Source organism: Camponotus floridanus, unplaced genomic scaffold, assembly GCF_003227725.1.
Source record: "Camponotus floridanus strain SB8 unplaced genomic scaffold, Cflo_v7.5 scaffold103, whole genome shotgun sequence".
Lineage (NCBI taxonomy): Eukaryota > Metazoa > Arthropoda > Insecta > Hymenoptera > Formicidae > Camponotus > Camponotus floridanus.
In genome coordinates this window covers 74,721-87,138 of record NW_020229219.1, presented here as the reverse complement: position 1 = coordinate 87,138, position 12,418 = coordinate 74,721, and the positions used below count along the sequence as shown (strand labels likewise).

At 33.5% G+C, this 12,418-nt stretch overlaps 1 protein-coding gene across 3 annotated transcripts in view; it reads left to right on the top strand.

Moving 5' to 3' along the window:
* The window catches only part of LOC105255351 (muscle calcium channel subunit alpha-1), a 65,727-nt gene that overhangs the window by 35,556 nt on the left and 17,753 nt on the right, over window positions 1-12,418 (top strand). For 2 of the 3 annotated variants that reach the window (XM_020028821.2, XM_020028823.2), the window contains exons 18-24: window positions 220-392; window positions 1,058-1,167; window positions 1,360-1,474; window positions 1,614-1,743; window positions 1,889-2,055; window positions 2,482-2,569; window positions 3,190-3,297. In XM_020028821.2, coding sequence (XP_019884380.1) covers window positions 220-392; window positions 1,058-1,167; window positions 1,360-1,474; window positions 1,614-1,743; window positions 1,889-2,055; window positions 2,482-2,569; window positions 3,190-3,297 — 891 coding nt within the window. Of the gene's footprint in view, window positions 1-219; window positions 393-1,057; window positions 1,168-1,359; window positions 1,475-1,613; window positions 1,744-1,888; window positions 2,056-2,481; window positions 2,570-3,189; window positions 3,298-10,156; window positions 10,265-12,418 lie in introns of all 3 variants that reach the window. The other variant, XM_025410799.1, reaches the window with a different exon arrangement.

Genomic DNA, 12,418 nt, shown 5'->3' with positions numbered 1-12,418 from the left:
TAAACAAATTAATTGTTTGTTACAAATTGTGTAATAAGAAATTTTTTATTAAACATTGAAATTTAAAAAGAGTTCAATTTTTATTTTAATTTAATAAACGCTTATCTCTGAAGTTGCGAAAACACGTTGTTGTACTTTATCGGAATACTGTTTGCACAAGATCATTGTTACTTTTCGACCGAACCACTTGACAGATAATTCCCCTTTTTTATTTTTTAGGCAGAGAAAAATAAATCTCGTAGCGGTTCACCGGCAAGGGACGAAGTCAGCGGCGAGGCAGGCGATGATGGGGGCGAGGGGACCGGTGGGGAGGATGAGGGCGCCGGCACGGATCTCGAACAAGATCCTAACGAGACAATGGAGGACTACGAGGCCGCACTCGATACCGAAACGTAAGCCCTTTTCTTGCATAACGCAGCGTAAATTATAATACAGTAGCCTGTGTTATTACATCGACAAAAGATTAGCGGGTAGCTATTACACATCCCTCTCTTTCCTCTTTCCTTATGCAACGCTATTATGGTTGGTAATGCATGGCAAGATCCGCAAAAGTCGACAATCGCGATTCAAGGAATAATAGGTCATGCTACTTCGTAATTCATTATTGCTGGGCCTTTTCACCAACGATTTTTAGGTTCTCGGATTATAAAAACTTATTAAAAAATTTGTTGAACAATTTAATGAAATTTAATAATGAAGTTTTAATTATTAATATATTAATGTATCAAGATATTAATGTATCTTGTCATATAATCACATATTTTTGTAAAGATAATTGAAGATTTTTATCTCCTTTTTTTTTATAAAGACATTGATATCTCGATAATTATTCATCACTAAGTTTATTCATCACTAAATTTTTCATTAAATATTTAAATAAATTTTTTAATAAATACATATATATATAAATATGTATAATTATTTATATTAAATATAATTAATTATATTCTATAGATTTCAAATAAAATTTTAAAAATGCCACGACTAAATTCCTAAAGATATCAATTTCAAAACAGTTTAGAACATTGATTTCTATGTTGCATATTACTAATTACAGATCGGAGAAAAGCGATGATATGAATACGCACAAAGTGCGACTCAACATTGAATCTGATGAAGAAATGGAAGAAGATGAAGAGAAGGAAGGTGATGATCAGGACATGCAAGGTGCTTTCATTATCCTAATTTTCCTACATTTGTTTCAGAAATTAATAATGAAAAGAAAACTGAGTGATATTTTTCGATTAATCTAATAATTTTAGATAAGATACGAATATTTCTAATATAGAAATGCTAAATCGAGTGAAATAAAATACATTCTCGTAAATTTATAAAAAAAAAAATCAAATTCTCTTTTAGATGACGGGCAAGAAATATCAGCTAGACCGCGGAGAATGTCTGAGTATAACATGGCAACCAAAAAGGAACCGATACCAGCCGGTTCGGCATTCTTCATTTTTTCAAGCACCAATAGGTATACAGAAGCTACCTGAAGATTTTTCCAATAACAAAGATAAAAATGAAAGCTAATTCGATGTCAAATATCCTCAACTTTTTTCAAGTATCTTTCTTTCAAGAAGTTCACTTCGTGTCTCTTTTCGTTCATTTCGCAGGTTTCGCATCTTCTGCCATTGGTTTTGCAATCACAGTTACTTCAGCAATGTGATATTGGTCTGCATTATGATTTCCTCAGCCATGTTGGCCGCCGAAGATCCGCTGAGCGCCTCGGCGGAGAGAAATCGAGTATTTAAATTACGTTGAATTGATGTTTGATTTTTTTTTAATAACTCCGTTATCTCTCGAAACTTTATTATTAAGAAATATCAATATAAAAATGTCTGTGAAATAAGTGTTACATACATACATACATACGTTTGGTATGTTACAGATATTGAATTACTTTGACTACTTTTTCACTACTGTCTTCACGATCGAAATCTGCCTCAAAATGATCTCATATGGTTTCATCATCCATGAGGGCGCGTTTTGCCGATCAGCTTTTAATCTGCTCGATCTTCTCGTCGTTTGCGCTTCTCTCGTTTCCATGTCTGTCAGGTACATATCTATCTGTTTTCTTCACTACATTTCTCTTTCTCTTCACATTAGATATTAATATTTTTAATCCAGTTTTGCATATAAGAATTTAAAAAATATAAATAAGCTATTTTTTAATTATTTACACAATTATGATTATAATTATCTTGAATTATCTTGAATTTTTAACAAGACACATATATATATATATATATATATATATATATATATATATAATTTTATATCTATTTATATTTATAATTATGCAACTTTTCATATCATAGTATTATATAAAAGTTATGTGAATTGTAAATGAAAGTCAGAATTTTTCGTGAAAAAAAGTTTGATTATTTGAAAGATAAAGCTCGCTCTAGATAACTTCTTTCGTTATGTTTATTTTATATTGATTTAATTATTTATCTTTTATATTTATGTATATGTTTGCAGCACTGGCGCATTCTCTTTCATCAAGGTGCTCCGAGTACTTCGTGTCTTGAGACCGCTACGTGCCATCAATCGCGCCAAAGGATTAAAGGTATCTCTTTCATTTGTCTCACCTATCCGCAAGTCCGCTAAAACCGGCCCGATTCACACAGCATACGCGTCCTTACAGTAGAACGTAATAGTAACGCCAAGGGCATAATATACCGTAATGTCCACAGCCAGCTAAATTAAAGAGTACGCTCCCGTTAGTCCGACCGTGATTGCGAAGTCGCGATTATTCAATACAAATGGTGGAAGAGCGCCGAGCTGACTTTGGAAAAATCGCGCAAACGAGTTATTTCCGTTCCCACGCGAGGATCGCGCGACAATTTTTATTTTTTATATACGAGATACAAATGTTATTTATCATTAATTTCTTTTCTAACCGATTAACAAAAATCTCCGTAGCAAATGGATATTAAGGAGACGTACAGTTCTTTCATTTCGAAAATTGAAATAATCTCGAATTCCTAATTAAAGAAATTTAACTTGAGAAATCCAGATTTTGATGCGCTCTCTACGACAGCAATACTTTCCGCGACTTCCTCGAGAGAGCTACTCGAACTCGTCGCCAACAATATACGCGCTAAGAAGCGTTTAACGCGATAATTTTCCATCTCTCCATCTCAGCGAAGGGCGAATATATATTGTGAATTAATGTTGTGAACCCAGCACGTAGTACAGTGCGTCATCGTAGCGGTAAAGACTATCGGAAACATAGTCCTCGTCACCAGCCTCCTGCAGTTCGTGTTCGCCGTCATTGGCGTACAGCTCTTCAAGGTAGGATTATCGGGCCCCGATACACCGACACGGCCCCAAAAAAGCTCTCCTCCGAACCTCTTGTAGTATACACTAGAGTGGCATATAATGTTTTATCAATTGATACTCTTTCCCCCGCTCCTCCCTCGACCCTCGCCCTCATGCTCCATCTTCTAAAAAAATCTCAGCCCTAAAAACTCCCATCCTCTCTCTTTCTCTCTCAAGACTAGACTTGAACATTTATTCATCCGTTTGTCCACACATTTTTTAATGCAATCTCAGCCAAAAAAACTATATAATTCACCATCACCATATATTCACCACTACTACTATTACAACTACCTATTACTTAAGTACGCCTTTGCTCGATCTCGGCAGCTTCTTCGACGATTATTTTCCACTCTGTTGCGAAATACGCAATCGGGTTCATAATCAATTAACGTCTGTTTCCGCGAGCATTATCCATCTAATTGTAGTGATCTTGAAAAAGCACGATTAAGCCTCTCTATTTTTCGAGAGAACATATACGTTCAAAAGCTTCTCGCTTTACAATTAAATTAAATAATTATGTGTTTCTCTGCGCACCGGATTTTTATCACGCGCACGTGATTTTGGTGATTTTTATCCACCGTTTTGCACACTTTTATACACGTTTGTGTGAATATATAACTCGGGTAAGTTTCATCAATGATCGTTGCAGAAAGCTATCGTAAAAAATCCCAGTTGGCGACAATATCGATGCGGATCGATAAATCGCGCGCGATTCCGCGTCAAGTTACGGAATTAACGAACCTATGGTCCAATTAAAGAGAACGTCTCGATTCGACATACATCGATCGATGCGCGCAACAACGACACGTGGGAAAATAATCGTCGGAATGGCGCGAGCACGAGGCGAATGTTGTTTTCTCTGACAGATGCACCTCTGGGTATCCTCCCCCTTGAAACAAGCTATTTTTTTGGCGTGTAACTTACTCATTAATTGGATTTCTTGTCTCGATACTCTCCCCGAAACCTCTCACTGGGGCCACGATTGCGTTTTTTTTGTGTTCCCCTCTGTATAAGATTGTGACATCAGCGTCCCGTTTATCAAAGGCCAACTTGATTGTTCATCTTTATTGTCCTGTTTTTTATATTGACGTAGCTCATTCAATAATAAACCGATGTTGAATTGTTCAATCACGTCATTGATGTATATAACTTGATAGTCCCTTTATTATTATATTTTGTTTGTAAATAATATATTTATAAATACCGTAATAAAATTGATGTATTATACAATTATTTAAATAGCGAAAAGAAAAAAGGAATAGATTTTTATCAATTGAAAGGTTCATCACATGATGAAATAAAGATAGATAATATAAATTACATGCCATGTAAATAAATTTATATATTTATTGCTTATTTTGTTACGTCAAAGCCGGGGGGCCAAGTATTTATTTAAAACTTGAGAAAAATGATACGAGGATGAAATTTAATTGAAATTTATTTGAAATTCTCTCGCTCAATCAAAATTGTCTACACATTATAAAACCATTTATTTCAATATATTATAAAAATATATAATATGTCTTTGGTTTAATATGAAAACAGTTCTTTAGTGACAATTTCCGACAATTTAATTATGAGAAATATGATCTGTTTCTCTAGATGTATAGCATGACTCTATAATCCGTGATAGAGACATATTAACAAATATGCATGTCGTTTTAAATATTAAATAAAATTCCCAGAAAATGCAGAAGTTACATTACTTTGATATTGTTTGTTGATAGCATCAAAACAAAAGAAAAATGCTATTGTTTGCTGATTTCGCGTGAAAAACTGCAAAAAACACACATTATTAACGCACATTATTCTCGCTAGACTATAGAAATAAAAATAGCTCGTGAAATATTATATTGCATAGTGATTTTTACGTACATTTATGTGTACGATTTTATTCAGAATTATTGCAAAGAGACAGAACAATTTTGTCTCACACACACAACACACAACACACAACACACACACACACATTGATATATGATACGATCACCGCGAAAATTTCTTTCATGCGAGCTTCAATATATTGTTTCGATATATCCGATTTCTTTCAAAACAAAATTGAATTATAATTGTTTGCTAGATATATTCTAAAACGTAATGGAAAAATAATTAGAATATAACAATAAAATTTATATATATCATACATGGTCCATTATTAAAATCTGTAAAAAAAAATTTGTAAAAAGGAAGTGTAAAGTTGAGTGAGGTAATTAAAATCTTTGGATAGGACAATGACTTGTTAATGTAATGTTAAAAAAATGTTTAGAGATAGCAATCTTTAAATATTCTTCGAATTAATAACTACTTGCACGTCTATTTTGACAGTTTTGATATAATTATACTATTCTCTCCCATATAAAAAATTACGCAACATTATCTTATTTATCCAATGGTCTCGATTACTCCATTTGATCTTATTGTAGTAGATTGTCCCACATGTAATATAGTATTATATGAACGTATACATAGTGAATGAGTGACCTAAGGGCGACAGCTCAAAAGCAGATCGGAGATAGTTGAGTGTAAACAAAAAAAAAGCGGCTTTACGCAAAGCCTAACATGCCTTTGCTCTTTCGGCTTTCGTTTTTTGTTGCCATCAGCTGGACACATCTACGATATATCCTTTTTTATTTATATTTTATTATATAAGATATATATATATATCTTCTTCTTTTTGCTATTACGAAACTTTTTACTACTCGAGATTTGATAAATTACATTGCTGTACAATGACACGAAACAATCACATTAACACACATAAATTCACATACATTCACATGTACACGTATATTTATAGTGCATAAAAAATGTTCAAGCTTTAATATTTTTGTGAATTTAAAATTCGCCATTTCAATATAATATAATTTAAATCTCAAACATGTCGTCAAATCGATATCTTTTGATGATTTTCTTTAATTCTGGAGAAGAGAGAAAAATCATATATAAACTCACACGATAGTCACATTTTGTACGACTTTTTACCTTTTTTCAAAATTCAAAAGAACGTCTTCATAGGATTTCATGGGGTGGATGAGATTCAAGTTGAAACGAATATTTTATAAACTATTAAAAAAAATTTCCAAGAGTGTTTTCTAAAACATGAGAATGCGGTGCTGAAAGAGATATATATATTGTTCAAAGAGACAAACTTCAATTTGTAAATAAGATTTCAGATTAGCCAATTATCTTTTATGTTGCCATTTCGGGAACTCTTTGATTACACTCTTTGATCGCAATTTTTGTTTAAGAAATAGAAGAGATACATATTGATGTTCAAAGAAACAAACTTGAATTTGTAAATAAGATTTCAGATTAGCTAATTATCTTTTATGTTGTCATTTTGGAAACTCTTTGATTACACTCTATGGACTTTAATTTTGTTCAAGAAATTACTGATATCTTAAAAATATATAAACAAAATAAAAAGTAAATTTAATTACTTGATTATATATTAAGATGCACAGTAATTTTTTTATGCACTATAAATAATCGGGGCAGATCGATACATGAGCCGAAAAAAAAAATCACGCAAGGTTATCGAATTAATAAAAAATACATATATATATATATATATATATATATATATATATATATAATGTAACTTGAAATATTTTTTACTTTCTTCTAAAATGTATGTACTTACATAGAATTCTATGTAGTATGGTCCTAATAGTATTTAGATCGCTACATAACGTATATTCTTCGATATTTTTGTGTGGAAACGAAGGAAACCCTCCGTCTATAAAAATACACACAGTTGCTCTCATGATTATTTAAAGATATCCTTCGATATACGGCTCGAGCGACCTCCCCCAACAAACATACCTGATGTATATACTTCGTGGACACGTATACATCCACAGATTTATATCTTTCAAGTCAAGGATGTATTAATTTCCTCAACTTTTATCTTTTAACACGCACACACTTCTATCCATCCAACAACAAAAAAAGAAAATAAAAAATAAGACTCACGCAGCCTTCGTGATTTTAAGATTGAGTAGTAGAGGATATTTGAAAATTGCATGCTTGTGCCGGCTGAGCGTTGCTGAGTGGTGTGCCGCTATATTAACACGAGAGCGAAAGGTGAAGGAAAAGAAGAAAAGGGCATTATTTTTTTGTTCATAAGCTCCACTCGCCGCGGGACTCTGTCGCCGAATAACCGAAAGGGGAAAAGATCACGAAAGAAGGTCCCACGCGCGCACAGACCCATAATTGCTGCAAAAGGAAGCACCACGGCAATTCTTTTCCGTTCGTTTTCATAGGCTTAGAAATTATCGATCTCGATCGTCCAATTTTATTTCGTGAACTCGGCTTAATATTAAATGCGAAAATCGATATGAAACTATTGCATTGAAGATTGAAATTGAAAATTAAAGATTCAAATTTGAGACTAATGAAAAAGGTTAATTAAAAGGAGCAGAGAACTCTTTGTCCTGATCAAATTCTTCAATCTTAATGTACGATGCATAGAATCTGATATCAACTTGAGATATTACTAAAGTGAACGAAGTTTACACATCTAAATATTGATGATATTCATATGGCCTTTAATTATTATGCTATCGAGTTGTACAAACAGAAGCAGACAAATAAAAATTGAAAAGTTATTTAACAGAAACCTTTCGTGATTCAGAGGCAATCGAGATCGATAAAAGAAGATTCATATAAAGTTTCACTTAAACTTATTAGTTCGATGTAAGCGGTTAGATGAATCAATATCGATTAGATTAAATTAGGCGTTACAAACCTCAAATTTATTTCGATTAGCTCTATATCGCGAAACGATGATCGTTTTGCGATCACGTTAATCCTTTATCGAACTTGTCATCCTCTTGCGAAGCTTCACAAGTATCATTAATTTTTCAATCTAGAAAGCTTCTTAAACACTCGCGGACAAGAGTATCAAGTGTTCCGTAAGAGATATTAAAGTTCTTCGCTCGATAAAGGAATGACTGAATAACGAGATATTTCGCTAGCAACATATTGACATAGAAAGATGATATTCGCGAAACTGATCGAAAATATTGAAATGTGAAATTCGGCGTTTAATAGTACAATAGGGGAAGAGATATAGAATAATTTACATACACACATACACACACACACACACACACATAAAAAGAAGATGGTAGAATAGTTGACATTCTCTAGACTATATTTATATTAGCTTGTTTTGATTAATCTTAGGCAGAGACAAGTCGTTTGGCCCGACAACATTATATCTATCTTACCTATCTCTATCCACTTATCTATATATATCTCTCTCTTTCTCTCTCTGTCTATACATCTATATATACATATATATATTTCTCTCTCTCTCTCTCTCTTTCTTTCTCTTTCTCTCTTTTTCTCTTTAACTGTATATATATATATCGCTCGTAGTTTCATGTGTATCGATCGCCCTACCATGTCCCCCTCTCATACGCGCACACACGATATACATACGCACACATACGCATACACACATACACACACATGTACACACACACACACACATCTATGCGACATATTCGGTGTCACAGAAATAACTAAGCGCAAGCTAGTTTCGTGAGTGCCTGGTTTCAAATTTTCGATCGACAGGGTGCGAGAGGATGAAGATGCGTGGCTCTCTTTTAAAATACGCGCAGCAATCACAATGTAATTGTTGCAGGTGTGATAAAGATGATAAATTGCGCGGGATAATAAATGCACTTTTGGGGCGACGCCGATTGAGCTTGAGGCGGGATTTTTAATTTCGAGAATTCGCGAAGCTTTCTGCAACGGGACATCGCGAGAAAAATTTGAGAGTAGCATTTTTTTTTACATAGGTTTAAATCTTGCATGTGTAAAAGTATATATAATATTTGAAGTAACGAGTAAAATAGAAAGATATTTATGGTAAAATGAAATTTCACATCGCGGGATATATTTTTCTGTCAGATGCACGAAAAAGAATTTAATCATAATTGATCGATGAAATATAAATACGACGATTTATGATATCCGTTATTGGAGTTACTTCTTCGTAAGAATTTTTCAGATCGTTTCAATTTCAGCTTGCAATTTTCGAGATCTGCACGACATATATATATTTGAAGTGATAACAGCTTCGAACGCGATACCTGCCAATTTTATCGAGAAGCGACCCCCGAATGAGCGATATTCCACACGATTCACAGATGTAACCAATTTATCGAACACGCTCGTGGTCGCGCATGCAAAATCGACTTTCTACGAGGAAACGTCGAAGTTTCCCGGTCCAAAAACCCCATAGGTGCATTGCTGAGAAAAAACATCGAGCACTGATGGGTCGGATGGATGGCGAGGGCTTAGTTCACGATGAAAAAAAGGGAGTAACTCCCTTCCCAAAAACGAAGAGAAAAGAGAGGGCAAATCGAAAAAAGAGAGAGCTTTGAAAAAATTCTCGAATCGAGAGCGATTTTCACGAGAGAAATAGAGAGAAGCTGCGCAATTTTCAAAGGTATCGGACGAATCGTGTATCGCCGCGGTAAATGAAATTTGTAAAATACAACAGAGACAGCACGAGAGAGGATAATCGAGCTAGCGAGCTAAAACGTTAAAGGAGCGACTAAGAAGCGCGAACGAGACGACGAGAGATTAATTAAAAAAGAGAGAAAAATTTGAATCGCGGCGAGAACTTCCACCACTCGAAGCCCGCCGTCCTAATAATTTTTCCCTCGCCCTTCCCCTGGAGTAATACCTGGTCACCCGAAATTAATGCTACTCTATTTTTTTGTTCTCTCTCACTCTCTCACCACCCCACGTGTTTCCCGCTGTGCTCGCTCGCCCCTGCTCGTCCGCAACTGAAAACGCTACGTGAAAAAAGTACGTAGTGAAGTGTGTGATTGTCGCCATTAAAACGATCGGCAACATTATGTTGGTCACCTATCTCCTACAGTTCATGTTCGCTGTTATCGGGGTACAGCTGTTTAAGGTAAAGAGACATCCAGCCACATCCACTTAGAAAAGCTTACTAAGCGAACAAAAAACTGCGTTACCACTTTGTCTTTGTGCCTCCCCCATGTTTCTTTTTCCTATTAGTATTTTCTTTCTACCATCTCTCCTTGTGCTTACGTTCATTTTCGTTGTTCGATTACAACGAAATGGAAAATGTCCGGCAAAATATTTTCGGCGATCAAATTTTTCTAAGCGAAATACGGAGAGAGATGGAAAGTGATGAGATAACGAATTATTGTATAATTAGATGTGTAAGCTGTTAAATATTCAAATCTTCATGATAATAAATAAGAAATTCGAGAGACCGAATAAATTCATAAAATAAATAATAAATAAATTTTTAAAAATTAATTAATTAATTAATTTCTAAAATCAAATTTAACATCAAATTTGTATGTATATATATATATACCTGATCATAAAATTTTATTCGGTATTAATAATATTACAAATTTTATGAATCAAAATAAAATTATGTAATATTACTCGATAAAATTAGGAGAGGAGGGAAAAAGGAAAACTCGCTATTGAATAATATAATCAAAATAATAATAGACAATTAGATTTCTTTATATATAATTACTCCGTATTTCGCAAAATTGTTATTTTTTTCATCACATTTCTTCCTTCGCAAAATTTCAGATTTAGGCAAACAATTTTGTAGATTTATTATAATTTCTTTATTTTTCTTATAATTAAAAAAAGTTATCGATTATAGAGAAAATATGCAGACATTTCCAAAATATTCATAAAGCTAAGCTTTGCCTAAGTTTGTGTTTCAAGTTCTTCCTCTCTTTTTCTCTATTTTGTTTTTTTTATTTTTCATCTTAAATCGTACAAGGGGATGTCAGCAGCAAGATATAACGTTTTACGATGTCAAAGTGAACATGTTGCAAAGCTTCTACGTAAAATACCATAACATGGCGAACGACTATCACACGTCCAATATCCAACGAAAGCAATTTTCTTCATATAAAGATTCTTTTCATTGCGAAAAATTATGAATATTATTCGATTATCTGGGCGATATATCATTGCGCCATCGATTATTAATTATGCGAGTCTAACACGATAGACCGAAACGATGATGGATTACCCTGGAAATACATACATATACGATCTCGTTGCTGGTATCTCTTTCTTTGTACGTCTCCCTCTTTTATGGCAACACCCTCGAGCACGGTAACGTTGTTATTAACAGTATAACGCTTCTGACTAAGAAAAACCAGGCGAGATTGTCGTTTAATTATCGTCGACGTGCAAACTATGTATTGTATATATATAAATATACATATATTTATATTTTTGTATATAACATTATATATATATATATATATTTATTCTCGTCTCTCTCACACAATCAACGATACGCATACCGTATAGCCATATCGTATCTCCCTTTAAAGATAGACACCCCTTAACCAGGCATGCAATTTCGCTGTATGTGAGAATGAAGCTTTAATCGTAGTGCATGTTGGCCGTCCACGTGCACCGAAACCACGAGTTACACGAATACGTGAATACGTGGCAAAACGAAACGAATTCTTATATAAAATATTCGGTATATATTATAAATTGACACATTAGAGAAATCGTAATAAAGAAATAAAAATTTAACATTAATAAGAAAGTTAATAAAGATTAAAAAATTTTCGCAATTATATATTAACGACAAATATTAATTTATAAATTAATATTGAGATAAACAATATTAGTGTTTTTCTCTTTAATACACATATATCATAAATTATTTTAATACTCTTTAATACACATATATCATAAATTATTTTCGTCAGAGATAGTATCGATATACGAATAATTTCGATCTCTTTGAAATCAAAATGCATGTTATTTTTTTGTTTAGATCAACTCAATCGTTTCGTTTTGTCACGACTAAACACCAGTTCTCCAACTCACAAGATCTCACGAGGAAACTGTAGAAGAGACTGTATACTTGAAAATTTAGGGTTTAGATAAAAAAATTAGCAGTTATAGAGAAAGATCACGCAGATGTTCGTAAGACAGCATTATGTTTCACAGCCGCAAAGTATGAAATAGTGTTAAAGTTACTCGCACGCGGGTCCGGTCCGGACCCGTGATGTGCTGTTAGAGTTAGTTTCCCTTATGCTAA